This window comes from Cinclus cinclus, chromosome 16 (assembly GCF_963662255.1).
Source record: "Cinclus cinclus chromosome 16, bCinCin1.1, whole genome shotgun sequence".
Taxonomy (NCBI): domain Eukaryota; kingdom Metazoa; phylum Chordata; class Aves; order Passeriformes; family Cinclidae; genus Cinclus; species Cinclus cinclus.
The window spans coordinates 9,966,487-9,983,925 of NC_085061.1; the positions used below are offsets into that span (position 1 = coordinate 9,966,487).

A 17,439-nucleotide genomic window follows, 5' to 3' on the forward strand; every position below is an offset into this window, starting at 1 on the left:
GAAGGAGGATACTGTCCGTTTTCTGTCAAAATAATTTTTGCTTGAGGGTAGCTGTATTTTCAGATAAAGGTTTCAGTTCTGTCTTTTTGAAAGAATAAAGCTGCATTTTGAGGCATTCTGCATGTAGGGATCTTGCATACTACAGACTGAGATATAAACAGATGTCTTTGCTTGATGACAGTACATATAAATTATGAAATTTTTTTTATGTCTTTTAGGATGAAAGTGTGATTAAGCTTACCCAAGAACTAGCTCAAAAACTAGGGTTAAAAATAAGAAAAGCATATGTTAGAGCAAAGGTAAGATTTTATTTCAACATTTTATGTTAAAGTTTCCCTCTTCTGATATCAAATCTGTGTTTAATTAAAGTATCTTTTCTTTGTAGCCACCCTCCTCAAATTCAGTTTCTAGTGATGTATCAACTCAGGTAAGGTTTTACATGTTCCAAGTGCAAGCTTACTATAAACTACAGGGAATAATTATTTCATAATTTCATGATGATAAAGGGACAGTGGTGCAATTCACATTTTATATTAGAGGCTATAGAGGTTATTATAGAGGTTATTTGGGTCTTTAGGGTTCTCTTATGTTCAGTTTTGCTGTATATGCATAGCAGACTAGGATGTAAGATTATTATTCAAGTTATCTTTGTTGCATGAATGTTAGCTAAAAGATTAAATCCAGTGCAATGCATGTATTTATTTTTCATGTCCTGAGGCAAGAGTAAAGTTAAGATAGTTTATTTTTTATTTTATTTTGTTGATAATTATCAAAATGAAAGGTGCTGGGATAGAATCCCTTTTACTTGTATTCGTTTGTCCAAGTTTGATCATCATTAGCAGCTGAACTTGCATTTTTCTTGCTCTTTGTAATTTGTCTGAATAGCAGTAGTGAAGAGTTTATCTTAGACTTCTTTCATAGGAATATGGACAATTTAGCTGTAAAGGAATGAGGAAATGTATGAACAGGTCATTTAAGATATCATTTAGGCTCTTTGTTCCCTGAAGTTGTTGCTCACACTTTGGTTGGTTGGAAATTTTTAGTGATACCATGAGTGGATTTCAGTCTGCAAATGGATGCTTTATCAAAAAAAAAATTACCTTTACATTACATTAGAATTCGTAAATTTGAGATTTTATAAAACCTAAATTTGAGAGGGCTTACGTTCTTTGTCTGTAAATATGTATTTGAAAAATTTTAATGGCTCTTGTGGCTGAGAGGTATTTTTTTCTCATTTACAGAATTCTTCTGTAGAAGATATTGAGTTAGGTGAGTCTTGTTTTACATTACTAATTCCATGGAGCTAGATAGCCTTACATACATCATTGTATTAGGAAAATTCAGAAGAAAATGCATTTGGTCATTTGAAAGTAGTGGGGTAAAAGTGATCTGTTTCTCTCTAAAACTGCATATTTTAGTAGCTGAGCAGATTTTACTTTGGCCTCCTCAGCTTGATATGATTGTAACTGCTCCTGTAGTGATCATCTCCATACTGTCCTCCTCAGCTTAAAAAAATAGGGAGGGGAGAATATGCCAAAGATTTAGTGAAGGATCAGATCTGTAACTTTTTCTGTCTCTTTTAGCTTGAGTAATAAATACATATTGAGACGAAGACACACATCATTTGGAATCTGATGGAAGCTGAAAACATTTAATGTGTTTTTGCTTAAATGTTCTTCACATTTCTTCGCTCCCTCACCTTCCATGTTGTCAGGGTAAAAGTTATGCAAGAACTCCTCATATCTTTGAACAAAGGTTCCAGTCATTCCCATCTTACCTATTTCAGATTTATCTGACCAGAAAAAAGAGATGGTTTCTGCTGCTTCTTCATCAAACTTTGTTTCTGAAGGGTCTAAAGTGCCACCAGTACCTGTACCACCTTTACCTACAGTTATGCCTCTTCAGATGGAAAAGGTTCCTTTGCCTTCTACAGTGTTGGCAAATGGAGGGAATGTTTCTTTCTCTATGCCAGAAGCATGTTTAGATTGTGGAGATGGAGATATAATTATTGGAGAGGAACTTGATGAGTTACTTGATTCTGTGCCTGATCCAGATGAAAGTGTAATGGTAAGACTTTTTTGTCTGTTTTTGTTCTTGAAAGACTCTCTTTATGAGTGGGATCTCATATTTTTGTCAGGTGGGCTAGTGGTGAAGTTTGTGTTACTTTTCCTAGTTACATTGAGCTGTCTTTGGGCATAGGTTATTTTTTTTTTAGATTCAGGTTCTTGTAAATGTGGCTGTAAAGATAGGACTACTACAACTTTAGAAATAATGTTCTGCTACTACCAATGCTACTTGCAGGAAGCAGTGTGGAAAGTGAATTGGATGTTTGAAGTCTGGGCTAGTGTGGTTTTTTGGGTTTTTTTTGTGCAAATAAACCCTCTTAGAACATGAACAGTGTGTTGGAATGCTCACCATCTAGCTGTAGAAACTATAGTTAAACATAACCTAAAAGCTTTGCAGCAGAGTAGTACTTGGGCTGTGGCCTTCTAGGATGCTCACTGGTGTCTCTGCAAGCAGAACTTTTTCCAGATCCACCACCTGGTTGAACAGAAATAGACCATTGTGTTTTGTATTTTTAAAAGAGGTATTATAAAAATGTAGTTCTATGAAGTGTTGTTCCTGCTTAACACCATTATACATGATCTGGAGCAGACTGTGAAGCCTCCAGAGTTCCTCAGTTGTTGGTCAAAACAAGAGCTCTGATTGATGAGCAGAGATGTGTCAATTTATTACCAAGGTTACTGACTCCCTGCCCTGGCCCTGCCAAGCATTTGGAGTATTTATTTTGTATTGCATTAGTGTTGCAGTGTTAAATGAGGCTGTGGCACATTCAGTTCTTCAGTTAGTTGTGATTTTAATTCCTCATTCAACACTGATTCACAGTTGCAAGTCTTTAGATCAAAAATGCTTGGGTTTCTGATTTTTTATTTTGTGCACTTCGAATTTTAGAAAATAAGTCAGAAATGGAGAAAGTAATTATTTTTAAGAGATCCTAGGATGTTTGCCATAGTGAAAGCCTGGAGGAAATGTAGTCTTCCAAGAGAGACTGCAGTCTCATGGAGTGTCGAATTGAGTGAGCTGTACAGCTCCCCTGAGTGGATTGCAGACTGGTGACTGGGGGAACATGGAGTTTCCCATTGGGCAGACTCTGTGCAGACCTACTCACTCAACATCCAAACAAGGAGGGAGCTCGTTGGGATGACAGGAAAAAGGGAGGGGAAACTCCCGCACTTGGTATTCCCTTAACAAAAGTGTACAGAAGGATGTGTGACTTTTCAGGAGAGGAAGGAATGCAACCTGTCCTTTGCAGAACATGTTATCATTTGATTGGATCTCAGAATTTACCTCAAAGCCAACTCCTACCTCTTTTCTGTACTACATTTTGGATTACGTTCTCTTTATTGAGAAACAAATATTGTTGATACAGAACTCCTTCTACTCTTCCCTGGTGTCTGTGTTTTTAACATAATTTGAAAATGATCCGATGGATAAAAAAATCCAAATATCTTACTAACTTAGTAAGTGTCTGGTAACTGAGCCTTTAAAGTGTTTGATCAGTGGATATTGCCTTCCACCTGGGGCATTGTTTAGGGTTTGGTTACTGCAGCTCTGTGCAGGACCGTGGTGTACCTGTCACTGATGTTTCTTAGTAGGTTTATAAAAACTTTGCAGAAACGTGACTAAAAGAAATGCTGTGGCAGATTGGTTCTTGAGGCCGTTCTTGCTTGGTCTGAACATTCTTTTTCATTTTCCCCAGCAAACTACAGGAGCCAGAGGACCTATTCCTGGAGGGAGTGTAGCTCCTAGTGTACCTTTCTCTGCCTCTTTGCTGGGGACACTGCCAGTTACTGCAGGATTTGTTCCTTCAGCTTCTCTTTCAGAAATCTTTTCACAGCCTTTGGCTCCTTCACTGGAAAACTTTTGTTCACCATTAAGCACCTTTTCAATCAGTGACCCAAAAAGAGGTAAGAAATTAGTCTTAATATTTAACCTTTTATGATGAGAGTTGTGCATGAGCCAAGTGGCTTTCCTTTTTAACAAATTAGTTTTCACAACTATTAATTCCATTTAACACATAACATTTGAGCTTTGCTAATAGTTCTTGAGTGTTGGTTGTATACAAGAATTCATAAATAAGCTTTTGTTTACTTGGGGTCTGCATAAGCATGCTCCAAGCTCCCTCTGTGGTTTTTCTGTATCTATTTGTTTCAGGTGAATAAGATTAAAGAAGAAACACTGTTTCCTCAAACTGTTTTTTTTTTTTTTTAAACAAACTTGCTCTTACAGCTTAAACCATTTGTCATGATTTGGCAATAAACAAGAATTCTAAAAGGGTAATGTATCTGTGTACACTGTGAAGGTACCAGTATTACATGTTTGGATTCAAACTGCACAGACTATAATTATGTAGTGTAATCAAGTATGTGAAATAACAAGATACAAATAATGAATTACAAAAGATAAAATTGAGTTTTGTCTTTAATTACCAGTGTTACAGGATTATGCTCTCTTAGGAACAAACCCAGATTTACAAAATAAAATCAAAAATTAAAGAATCCTCTAACCCCTCTTTCATCTCCTCATTTTTTCATAGTCAGATATTGTTTATCTTTCCACCCTTTTTGCACTGCACAAGTATTTTCATGTTGTTTCAGTATCAGCCTATGAATCTGCCTTCAGTATCTGCCAGTACTGCTGGTGGTAACCAGGTGTATATTTTGAAGATGATTGCCTAATAACTTTTCAGCCCAGATGTTTACAAAGGGCTTTTACATAATTAACAAAAGAACCCCAAAGTTATTGTAGCAAACACAAAAAAATAGAACTTTGATGTTTGTCAAGGGACCCAAATCTCTGATATTTCTCAGGAATGATAAATTATTTTTTGCATGGGATATTCTGGAGAACTCATTTAATTAAAATATCTTTTTATTCCTTTAGATATCTCAAGTTCAGCTTCTAGAGATGGAACACCAACACTTAACAGCAGTAATTCCCCATTGTTTGTACGTATTTTTCGTGGTTTTTTTTCCCACCAGTTCAAATGTGAACACCTTGGAGGCTTTACACAGATCTGAACTTTTGCAGCTAAAGTTTCTATTTTTATAAAAATAGCACTTCTACCATTAAAAGTGTGTTCTGGCTGTGGGACTTACAGGAATAGTAACAAAATAAAAAAATTATGGAGGTTGTTTTATGTATGCAAATTTTGACAGATGTCTCAACCGTTATTCCATTTTGAGGAACTTGCTGTAAAACACTGTTGAATTGTAAAATAACCAATCTAAATCCCTTATGATCTGAGTACCAAACACTAGGTATCCTGAAGTACAGGAACAGAGCAGATGCCACCATGTGTCTGAGGACCTGTCTGCTCTCTGTATTGCAGTCATGCTGTGCATTTTCAGTCACGCTGCTGGCATTGATTGCATGGGGAAGGGTGGCATGAAGGAATACATCCTCAGGAGCCAAGAGGGAGTAATAATTAGCCTGACAGAGGCTGCTGTTCTGCCTGTAGCTTGTTGGCTCTTGATTTAGGCTTGGGTTGTGCTGTGTATATGGCCTTTGTAAAATCTCCATGTCCATGCCTTTGCAGAAAAATTTCAGTAGGTTGCATTTTAATTGTAGATAAAAAAGTTCTATGTATCAGGTAAAATACGCTTTCTTTCTACAGATAAATGGTCCTAGTAGTTTGTTTGGGTCCGAAAATTACATGGGAATTGCAGGCCAAACTAGAAATGACTTTTCCAATATTTTTAGCAGTACAACTGCTAACATACCAGTATCTCCGGCACTGGCGGGAAGGAACCCACTGGAAGGCACGCATGAGCTAAGACAGGCCTGCCAGTTATGTTTTGTCAAAAAAGGTAAGGAGCTATTGGATTATGGGGTTTATTTTTTTAAATTAAAATGCATACATTTAAAATCTTCATGTTCATAATTTAACACCCTTGGCTTCTAAACCATGTTAATCCTGACTTGTTCTTCGCAGATGTAGCATGATCTTATGATTGGTGAAATATTTCAACCACTATTTTATCTTCTTTCCTCTTGTCTTTATATCTTGTCCTAATAGATTCTTGATTTCTAAACCCAGCACAAATCATCACATGCTTTCCCTGTGTGTTAGGTCATTCACATTCTGTATCCGCTTTCCTCCCAAACCCCAGGGTACTGTGAAGAATGACACCTTTGCTCAAGACTAAATAAAACTTGCAATACTCTCTCTGATTGGCCATGGGGAATTGAACTGCAGTTCAAAGTACCTGGTAACCTTCACATCCCATCTGTTTTATTGTTCTTTCAAACTAATTCTAAATCATAATCCTTAGGCTTCCAAACCTTAGTAATAATTAACTCCACTGTATTGACTTAAAGGAGCTTAACCAGTATTGGTCATTAATATAACTAATCTTTTAGACCTGGGCTGTTGCTTTTAAACAAAGCCATATTCTAAAGGCAACAGCTTCTATTAAAACTAATCTTAAAAATAAGCATTGTGTTTAAAGTTACAGGTATCACTGACAGTGATATACTAATAAAGAACTGTATTGAGACCTTTAGGGGATGACTACTGTACCCTTAAGAGCTTCTGTACTAGTTTAAAATTATTTTTATGAGAAAATCACAAAGGGTAGTTTGAAAAACCATAGAACATGTTTTGCTAAAGCTGGAGCTATAACATACTGGTGAGAGTACTTATGTTCCTAGCTTCACTTTTTGTGTCAATGCATCTACTTCCTCTGTTTCCCTCCACCTCTATCAAAGCCTTTGTCTCCTGCCTTTAGTACCTTTTGAAATTGCACTGTTCCATCATCATCTTGTCCACAGAAAACTGGGTCACGCTCTTATTTTTCAGTCTTGTGAATAGCAAAATTCACTGAGCATTGCTCATCTTCAGTTGCTCTTCCTGATGTCTTCATTTAGTACCATCCTAAAGACAGAGTTTGAAGTTAGGTGTATTTTTGTTTCCAAAATCAAAAACTTCCGGGATTGGCATTTATCTTTTTGAAACGTGTGAAGTTCTTACCAAGTGTGTTTTGTCTCTGAATATAGTATCTCTCCTAATAAAATAAATGTTGTAGGTTAAGAGAGCCATTTACTGATCACTGGAATCACCTGCATTGACTTACTGTAGATAATCAATTTTAGTTTTAAACTAGTCTTATTAGAATGGACTTGAAATTTGAAAAAACACGGCAGTTTGCTGCCCCAAAGCAACCTTAAGGCTATAACACAGCATCCCTCCCCAGATTTAAAATACTTGTTGGTTTTTTCTTGCTGAGACTGTCTTTTATAAGTATTTGTTGTGTTTTTGGTTTTTTTTAAAATTTTGCTTAACAAGGTGGTTAATGACTTTTGGTTCTTCAGAGCTGCTGGTGCAAGTAGGAATTCTATACAGTGTGTTTGTGTACTTTGCTTTTGGGCTTCTGTGCCAGTCTTTGTATAGACATGTTCATGTTTGATGCAATTTATGCAAATACAGCAATTTTCTGTGATTGTTTCAGGTCCTAAATTATTGGATTACGCTTACCATCCCAGTTTAGAACATAAATGTAAGAAGGATATTTTAATTGGCAGAATAAAAAACTCTGAAGATAAATCATGGAAAAAAATACGTCCAAGACCAACAAAGACACAGTATGTGGGACCATACCATATATGTAAAGGTAGGTGTTACAGAGAGTAAAATGGTAATGCCTACACTCAGAGTAATACCATTTACCTTTTCCATAGTGAAGTAGAGAAGGAATTTTTATTTATGCTGATGGGAGGTGGAGAAGGAAGTTCTGGGTTGTTTATAATTTCAAAGGCTATAAGGAGAGCCATATTGTGACCACTAATATTATTTAGAGAACAGGCAGTGTACTTCTCTACTGTTCTCTGTCAGGAATAATTGTGCTTTTGAGTGTTGGATGATTACTGTTAAAAACAGCAACAAAGCATTTTTGTTAGACTTTTGCAATATGAACCTTTACTTGTGATGTAAACAAGATGATTTGTGGATTAATTAGCAGCTTTGTTTGAACAGAGGGTATTCTGGGTTTTCAGCATTGTTGCTCTAGATTAGTGCAGGATAGTTGATGGAGGTTTGCATTAGCTGTTTGGAGGAGTTTTACATTTTCACCAAGTCATTTAGCATAAGGTTTTGCTTCTGTTAGATTTAAGTGACAAATTTACAACACATCTCGGTAACTTCTTTATTAAAAATATTTGGAATAGATATAGTGGAAGTTTTAAGATTAATTTCCAAAAAAAGTTGTGTAAAAGCAATGTCGTGTTGGATGCTGTCCTTTGAGATGTGGCTGCTGAGGAGGAATGCAGGTACCCAGGCCATTGCACCTTTGCCTACTGCCAAGAGGAGATCGATGTGTGGACCCTGGAGCGCAAAGGAGCCTTCAGTCGAGAAGCTCTTTTTGGAGGACCTGGAAAGATCAACTTGACTGTGTCCCAACTTCTTCAAGAATACCATGGATTATTTATGTTTCTTTGTGAGGTGCTGCTTTATTTCTTGTAATACAATAAAGAGGGTAATAGATTAAATTTAAACCATGTGGAAAGAAATGCTTTGGTTCTTGCATGACTGTTTTGTAACTTTTGAAACAGATTTTCAGTAATTATCTGGCTTCCTTTAGATTAGAGACTAAATGAAGTATCTGTTAAAATCTTTAAGGTATGGTATATTTTTAATTGTCTAAAATATATACTGTACAATTACTTGTTTTTATATTCCAGAAATGTTTTGATCACAAGCCCAGAATAATAAGCAAAAGGAATAAGGATAACTCATCTTCTTGTTCTCACCCTGCTATGCATGACTTTGAAGATAACAAGTATGTTTGAAATACCATCTCTATAAGTTGTAATTTAGAAGCAAAGGCAGTTTCCTTTCTTACTTGTTGGTCAACTTCTCTTCCCTGCTGACTGTTAGGCTTTGGCAGTATAGGCAAGACAGACTTAAAGAGCAAGGTTTGACAGATGTAACTAAATTAAAGCGAGCTATTTCTTTATCAGTCATTCAAAATTAGTTGTGTCTACCCTCTTTTTTGAATCTTATGGGATTTGGAGTCAGGTTGTTAATAGTTTACCTATCTGATGAGCTGTATTGCTGTAAATAGATGTGTAATGTTAAAACACGAACTTCCAAGTTGCTACTTCTTTTATATATTTTGCTTATTTTGGTGTAGTTTTAACTCAGTTTTACCTTAACTATGGTACATAAGATAGACCATAGTCCTTATTAACTCAGTTGATTAGAAAACAGTGTGAGGAGTGTCTAATTATTCTTGGAAAGTTAAAAAAAGTTTTTATTGTTGCAATAGTATAAAATAAGTTTTGGAGAATTAAGAGACTTCTGTCTTTATATGATGTGAAAGTAAGTGGGAGCACTGGAATTGCTTTGTTTGTATTCCAGTTCCCTGTATTGAGGAAGCACTGCTACTGCAAGAGCTAGACTGCTACTGTTCTGCATCACCCCTTCCTTAAATGGTGCTCTATAAAGGAATAAGTACGTGGGTTAGTAATTAGATTGGGATATATACTTGAAAGTGCACATGATCTGCTTTCCTTCTTGGAAACCAGTGATCCATCTGGATTGAATTCAGTAATTCTTTGCAGAAGAGGCACTCTGTATTCCCAAGGGTACTGTTTAGTGCAGTTTACTCAGCCTAGAAACGATGCTCAGACATAACCTCCTTCTGGGAACTCTCCTGACTTTCTGATTTCAAGTAAAAAGTGTTCAAAGGATATTTGAACAAGCTGTGGTAAAGGTTGGTTATTTTAAAGAATATCTAAAACTGACTGTTTTCAAAACAGGTGCCTTGTCCACATTTTGCGAGAGACTATGGTGAAGTATTCCAAAATCCGCCCTTTCCAAGTTCGGTGTCAGCTTGACCTGTGCAGACATGAGGTGCATTATGGCTGCTTACGAGAGGATAAATGCTTTTATGCTCACAGTCTGGTAGAGCTTAAAGTCTGGATTATGCAAAAGGAATCAGGTATGTTTAGTAAAAGACTCACGTTGCTCTTCATTGTATTGTCACTCCTTCCTTTTCTTGACTCCCTCTGAAATTAGCAGCTTGGGATCAGTGTGGGAAGCAAGCAAAAGCAGCCTGGTGCCTCTCAGCTTGCATTTTGGAGGGGTTTTCTGTGGTACATACAGTGTAGATTTTATAATTACATTGGCATATTAGGGTTCTAGTACATAATGTTCAAATACTGAAAGAAGCACCTTAACTTTTGTGAGCAATCTCTAATTTAAAAACCTTGTATGCTTTCCACTGGGATGATACAGACAATATTTCTGTTTTGGATGCCCTCATGATATTCTTAAGTGTGTGTATGTATTTGTGTGTGTGTGTATGGACACAACCATGATGTAAATGTATATCATGTATATCACACGTATGTGAATACTTACACAATGTACAAAAAGAAAAATGGATAAAAGCTTTGGGGCTTCAGTAGTATTCCAGTTTGAGCAAGTCTGTAAGGCTGCTTCAGTCATAAGTACTCAAAGACTGTTTGCCTTCCTTTACAGGTATTTCACATGATACTATAGTTCAAGAATCAAAGAAGTACTGGCAGAACATGGAAGCTAGTGCACATGGATCGCAGGTGTTTTAATTTTTCCATTCAACTAATTCTGCAGTGACTGTGGTGATAATACTTTTTTATGTGTGTATATAACGTAGCTTATTTTAGAAATTACTTTTTTAATGATCTCCAAATAATCTCTTACACTGTATTTCAGTGTATTCAGCTTGCTCACTTAGACTAAAATGCCTGCTTGGTGGCTATGCAACTCCTTTATTGCTTTGCTTGTTCTGTCTCAGGTGGAATATAAAATGTAAATAGAAGTTCAAAGTCAGCTGCTCTAGGGCAATTAATTATCTTTTCAATATGTAGTGCTTTTGTGTGTTTAGTTTGTACATACTATCGCAGCTTCAGGGTACATACACCTAAATCAGAAGTAGGTTCAATAAAAAACTGCATTTGTTAAGAAATGTCTAGTTTGAAATGACAAGCTGACTATTACAAGGCATGCAGTGTAATATCTGCTTCCCAACGTGTGTTGAGATCTCTGCCATATGGGGTAATTAATAATTACGTATGGATTTCTTTGCAGATAAAAAAATACCTTTTATTGTTGTTGGTTTCTTTTTTCCTTAAGATTCTTGGGAACCAAATGAAATATGGATCACTTAATTTGAAGATGAAATTTGTTTGTGGGCAGTGCTGGAGAAATGGTCAAGTTAGTGAGCCAGACAGAAACAAAAAATATTGTAGTGCAAAGGCAAGACACCCGTAAGTAGACAGTGAAAATTCTACTGTTTTGTCAGCAATTTAAAACCTCCTTTGGGAAACTGTTGCTTCTTAGGAAAGAGTCATACAAGGAATTAAAAACCCCCAAACGTACTGAAGTAGGACAGAGTTATCTCTTTGGAGTATGCTAATAATTGGTACTGAGAAACACTTCAATGGCTACCAAAGTGTTTGTGTTTTAGTTTTGGAGGGCTTTTTATATTAAGAATTTTGGTCAAGTTTCAATAGAACTTCATTAAATCTTAAATATCTAGCAAAAGCTTTAAAAATAAAATCTCTTGAGCTTTCCTGGTTCTTCTGTGCAGAAATTGTGATTTTTTTTTTTTAATAGTGTTTTCTTTCATTGAATGCTTGTTTCCAGATGGAGCAAAGATCGCCGTGTGGTGCTGGTAATGTCTAATGAACGTAAGAAGTGGATGACCATTCGTCCTCTTCCTGCAAAGAAACAAGTGCCTCTGCAGTTTGATGTATGTTAACCTAAAACTAATGCTCTGGTTAAGAAAACAGATAAAAGTCATTGGAAAATACTAGTAATTGGGCTAGTTTCATCAGTTCTACAGAAATTCCTGTGGGAGTTGGTAGGAAAATGTTCATATTGTTTCTACAACTTTCAGCCTTAGAAAAGCACTGATCTCATCTTACTACTGAAGTGATTAATTGCCAGTGGAAGTCATTATTTCTGAAATAATTTATACCTACCTGGGGTCTGGTAATGTGGTAGGAGGCAAAAAGTACTCACAGCACTGGCTTCCAGCAGTTCTCTTTTTCTAGTTAGAGTTTTATGTAAAAATAAACATTTTTATTTTTCACATTATATAAATGTTTGATTGGGAGGGGAAACACTACCCAAGACTGAAAAAAAGTTAAAAATCATACTACATCCATTCTGCTTTGTATTCTTAAGGATATTTTTAAAATTCATGTTCCAGTTGTGCAATCATATTGCTTCAGGCAAGAAATGTCAATATGATGGAAACTGCTCATTTGCTCACAGTCCTGAGGAGAGAGAGATGTGGACCTATATGAAGGAGAACAGCAGTATGTACCAGAGTAAATCTAACGTGTTGTAAATCTAACTGTTCTGCTTTTCATTCTTGTACTTCAGTTACTTTTTAATCTTAATTTCTTTCTTTATCTTTTGTAGTAAACCTTGCAGGTGCCCTTGTCTTTGAATTTAAGTACACCCAGACCAGACCTTCAGAAATAGAATTAAATAAAAATAGATGTATTGTGTATTTGTTGCTTGATAAGTTTTCTAACAATAGTTTGTATTGCTTTTTTAGGTGTCTTAGAAATATTGATCCTTGCAGCAACATTAGTTGGTGTTTGTACTCTGTACTGCCATATGCACACACATGGATTCATGGAATTACATGTGGGGGAAACTATTTGCAGAACAATCCCCCCCAGTGTATTTACTGGGAATAACCATTCACTTTCTGTTGCTGACTTTACTGTCCCATCACTGTTACTGGGGAGAAAGCATCAAAAATGAGGAGTAATAACTGACATAAATTATCAGATCATAGTCTGCAAGAAAGCAAACTTAAATTTACCAAAAGCTGTAGCACACATGAGATTAGTTCTTTGAAATTCAGGTATTGATATGCAGCAGCAAGTTGCTGTGTGTACTGTGGGTGCCCATTCAGAAACTTGTAACCTCTGGCTGTCCCCTCAAGAGGCACAGAGGGCTCTTGGTGAGTAGCCAGAGATGCCTCTTCCCCTTGGCTCTTAATCTCTGAGCTGTGTAACTGTCTATATTTGTTTCCTTCCCTTTTTCTTCTTAGAATATGTGGGGACTGAATTATGCTCACAGACTCAGTCATTTATCTAGTATTCTCAAACTCTTGCTTTAATTGCTAATTACTTATTTTAGCTTCTGCTCTCATTAGTTCAAGACTTGGAGCAGTTATATGACATATGGCTAAAATCTCAGAAACCAGAAAAAGGAGATGATGCAGCTGCTCAGGCAAACAAAGAAAATGGGAAGCAAATTCACATGCCAACTGACTATGCTGAAGTTACAGTAAGTAATCATAGGTATAATCCTAAATCCAAGCATCTGGGTGTTGGTTGGGCGTTTTTTTTTTCCCCAGTCAGTTACTTAGGTTGTTTTCCTTATTTTCTTGGTGCTTCCTTAGACCATAGATAGCTATAGTAAATGTAACTGACACTGTACATCAGTTTTTCTAAAGCTAGTGAGGATCATAAACTTTAGGTGATTGTTTAAATAATTATGTCTGTTTAGGTAAACAGTATCCTGCAGGCCAACATAAAGAAAGCATTCAAAATGTATTAGAAGTTCTGTCCTTACAGCATTAAATTCACATTGTTACATTTTCAAATTCCTTGTAAAACAGGTGGATTTTCATTGCTGGATGTGTGGGAAGAACTGTAATAGTGAGAAGCAATGGCAAGGTCACATTTCTTCTGAAAAGCATAAGGAGAAGGTTTTCCACACTGAAGATGATCAGAACTGCTGGCAGTATCGCTTTCCAACTGGATATTTTAGCATTTGTGATAGGTATGTCTTTTTTAAGATGGCAGAAATGCTGAAAAATTACAGTTCATAGTTTAAATAGTTAATGCAGTTAATAGTTCTGACAAAGTTTCTAGTATTTCTTGATTTGCATATGTCTTTCAACATGAAATTAAGTAATTAACAGTATTTTAACATGTTAGAACTCGGGGAGTGACAAAGTGCCTGATTTTGAAGCCAGATTAACTGCCTGTTTGATGTTAATCAATGGTAGCAAGTTCATTGCAGCTGTGTTAGGTGAATATTGTTGGTGCTATTACAAGTTTACTTTGGCATCTGCGTATTAATTAGAGCCCAAGAGCAGTACCTAGCTGGACAGTCATACTGTAGCTTTAAGGCAAGTAGAAATGTTGTTAGCATCAACCCAAATTTGGTAAAATTGAGTATTTGTTACCAGAAATTATTTCTGAACATGTTGAAGAGAACTTTCAAGATCTGTTGGTTTTCCCCAGCACTGGTTATATGTTTTACTGCTCCCTTTAATTAAGTGCAGCCTATTTTACCTAACCCAGCTTCATTAGATTATTTTTTTTTTTAATAAAGTTGTTGAAAATTCCTTACAATGTTGGAATCTTTTTGAAAGGCTAAAATCTTTGGAGTCAAGTATTCTGGAGTTTAAGGTTCAGTTTGCGTGGTGCAGATACCTTTGTTACTCTGTTTTCAGTTGAAGATTTTGAGTGGCTTGGAGATCTTGAGAAATTGCGTAGTAGAGAAAGCAAGTTAGTTTTCATTTGCAGTCTTTGCATGGAAACTTACATGTTTCCCTTTACAAAATTTTTAAGTAGCCTTCTAAATGTATTTATTTTGAACATAAGACCCTGGATATGCAGCATAAAGCGAGTACAAACTGGTATGAGTATTCTAACCTCAAATTTAGTTAACAAGGGTAATTAGTTGCAATTTTTAAACAATAGTAGTTCTTTAGCTTGGTGAGTTAAATGATAAGGTATTCATTAACATGAGCTTGATGGTTTCAAGCATTGTGTCTCAGTCTAAGTAAGAACATGAAGAATAGAAAGGAATGAGCCATCATTTGTCCCCTGTGTAAATATTTGACATCTGGGAAAGAAAAATGCAACCAAATGCTAAACAGAGTTAGTGTCATCTAACTTCAAATGTTCTATATTCTTCCAGGTTTTTTTAAGTCCTTACTATGTAGTGTATTCAAAAAACATGACCCGAAGAAAATATAGACACAGTAGTAGTGATTATGGTAATTCTGTGAAAACACTGTTCAAAATCTGTCTTAACAGATATATGGCTGGTACTTGCACTGAAGGAAACAACTGTAAATTTGCCCATGGAAATGCTGAACTCCGTGAGTGGGAAGAACGAAGACAAGTTTTAAGAATGAAGCTCAGCAAAGCAAGAAAAGACCACTTGATTGCTCCCAGTGATAATGACTTTGGAAAATATAGTTTTTTGTTTAAAGATTTAAACTAATACTGAGATGACACATACATGTTATCAGCTGGAAGCATAAACCAGAAAATTTGACAATAATCAAAAGCATGTGACAGAAAAGCTGCAGGTTTTCTGCTTTTATTGGCATACATTGTTCCTCCTGAACAGCAAAGTATGGTAGATTTAGGGGGATTGAGCAGACCTGTCTATGCTCTCATGAAACAGAGTGGTGATTAAAAAAAATCTGAGGTATTATGTGCTTACTCACCTCCTGCTGGACAGAAAGTTAGGAAATAGAAGGGGGGAAGAGTGGTTACAGTATCTAGGAAGCCCCCTAGTTTCAAACCTTCAGTTGAAAAACTTTAAGGTATCAAGGTATTGCAAAAGAGTGTTAGTGGGCTAAGAAAATGATGGATGAAAATTCTTCGGATCTTTTAATGGAGAGGATTTGTTTAAAACAAAGTTTGCTACTTATCTATATGTAGGTTGCTAAAAAGGATTTTCTTATTAAAGATTTTAAACAAAATAACCATTTAACTACAATATACGTTGAATGGGTATTTTTTCTCTATTTGTATGTTTCAATATAATTTACTGAAAAAGGATCTTGGGAGGAAAAAAGTATTAATTTTTGAAAATGAAGTAGTTAAAATTCCGTTTATTGGTCTTTACTGTTTAAATAATGATTTTGAAAGATTACACTTGTATGTCAGTATTGTGTATTGTATGGACTAATGTTGCCTGTAATAAAGAGAACTTTACATGAAGCTGTTTTCTGCATGTAGCCTCTCAGGACTGAGATTTTGTAAAAACAATGATTTGCCAGTTAGCAGAAGCTTGAGTACCTGTATCTAACATTTACTGAGTTGGTATTTGTGTCGCTAGTGGCTCGTTTGCAGTTTTCTGTATTGTCATTAGCTCATGGCATCACTGAAGTAACAGAAAGGGCCAGTAAGTTGTGATACAGACAAGCACTTTGGAGCTGTGTGGTGCTGGGAGACTTTTCAGCCTTGGACATGGACATGAACCACTGCCTCAGCTGCATGGTAGATGGTGCTTCTCATTGCCTTTCCTGCAGAGCAACGGGAAATGGAACACAATTTGTGGGCTGAGGTGATTCCTGACTGCTGGGCCTTTGGGCTTTCCAGTCACTGGAGCTTCTGTTGTGTTTTGGCTTCTCTGCAGATCTTGCTTTCAGCTTTCTTTGTGTTTGCTTATTTCCTTCTTTCCAACTAAGTTTCTTTCAGACATTCATGCAAAATAACTAAAACTAGGTTTTTTCTTCCCCGCTCTTCTCCCCCACCCCGGGTACTTTTATTTGTTCCTGGCTGACTTTACATAATTAGAAGAGCTTTAACAATGACCTCAGTAGTTCGAATGTAGTCATTGGGCATACATTGTGTATGTAAAAAGTGTTGAACCAAAGTTCAATGATACCCATGGACGCCATGGATGCTGTGTCCCTTTTACTTTACAGAAGCACAACAAATTTGGAACCAACACTTTATGTGTGCTTCAGCCATAGCTTGGGGCTCTTGCGAAGTGACTGCTCCTCCCAGGCTGGGCTGCAGTAAGCTGGAGTACGAAACTAGCTTGGTGCTTGAAATGCCACCTGCTGCAGTGCTGATTTTTTACAGTGTTTGTAATAAAGTGAGCATGAGACAAGAGTACTATGGACACTGTTATTTGTGTGACAAAACCTGATTGTATCGTGTGCCTTTCTGAATTGTTTTCTCAATTTTATGCTTTCACTGTTTAATGTAAGTGCTCTGTAAATCATTCGAAGTAATTCTAGACAAAACACGACATCCTTGTTCTGTAAGGCCGGTGTGAAATCTTTCCTGGCTGCGGGGTGGGGCTGTTGGGGTGCCGGGGTGGGGGCGGGCTCGGGGATTATTCACCCGCTGATCCCGGCCACGAGACTGGTAACGGTGCCGAGCGCAGGAGGCGAGCACAGCACTCCCGCTCGCGGCGTCCCCGGTGCCGCGGGCAGGACGCGGAGCTCCGGGCCGGCCGTGCGCCTGCTCGGGCGGGCGGACGTGGCGGCGGCGGGTTGGCGGACGGAGCGGCCGCCCCGCCCGGCCCGGCGCGCCTCACGGGCGGGCGGTGGCAGACGTGTGCGACCGGGAGCGGCCAGGGGCCCGCGGCCCTGCCCCCCTCGGCCGGGC

At 37.1% G+C, this 17,439-nt stretch overlaps 1 protein-coding gene across 5 annotated transcripts in view; it reads left to right on the top strand.

Moving 5' to 3' along the window:
- Positions 1–17,004, top strand: part of ZC3H7A (zinc finger CCCH-type containing 7A) — a 28,309-nt gene extending 11,305 nt beyond the window's left edge. For 2 of the 5 annotated variants that reach the window (XM_062503293.1, XM_062503294.1), the window contains 18 exons: positions 219–299; positions 386–427; positions 1,242–1,269; positions 1,787–2,067; positions 3,761–3,968; positions 4,945–5,009; positions 5,678–5,870; positions 7,512–7,673; positions 8,304–8,500; positions 8,740–8,837; positions 9,820–10,001; positions 10,544–10,620; positions 11,177–11,310; positions 11,690–11,795; positions 12,258–12,366; positions 13,221–13,354; positions 13,689–13,852; positions 15,121–17,004. In XM_062503293.1, coding sequence (XP_062359277.1) covers positions 219–299; positions 386–427; positions 1,242–1,269; positions 1,787–2,067; positions 3,761–3,968; positions 4,945–5,009; positions 5,678–5,870; positions 7,512–7,673; positions 8,304–8,500; positions 8,740–8,837; positions 9,820–10,001; positions 10,544–10,620; positions 11,177–11,310; positions 11,690–11,795; positions 12,258–12,366; positions 13,221–13,354; positions 13,689–13,852; positions 15,121–15,310 — 2,451 coding nt within the window. In that variant the 3' untranslated portion in view covers positions 15,311–17,004. Of the gene's footprint in view, positions 1–218; positions 300–385; positions 428–1,241; positions 1,270–1,786; positions 2,068–3,760; positions 3,969–4,944; positions 5,010–5,677; positions 5,871–7,511; positions 7,674–8,303; positions 8,501–8,739; positions 8,838–9,819; positions 10,002–10,543; positions 10,621–11,176; positions 11,311–11,689; positions 11,796–12,232; positions 12,367–13,204; positions 13,355–13,688; positions 13,853–15,120 lie in introns of those variants that run through there. The other 3 variants (XR_009933685.1, XR_009933686.1, XR_009933687.1) reach the window with 3 other exon arrangements.
- Positions 17,005–17,439: the final 435 nt, after the last annotated feature.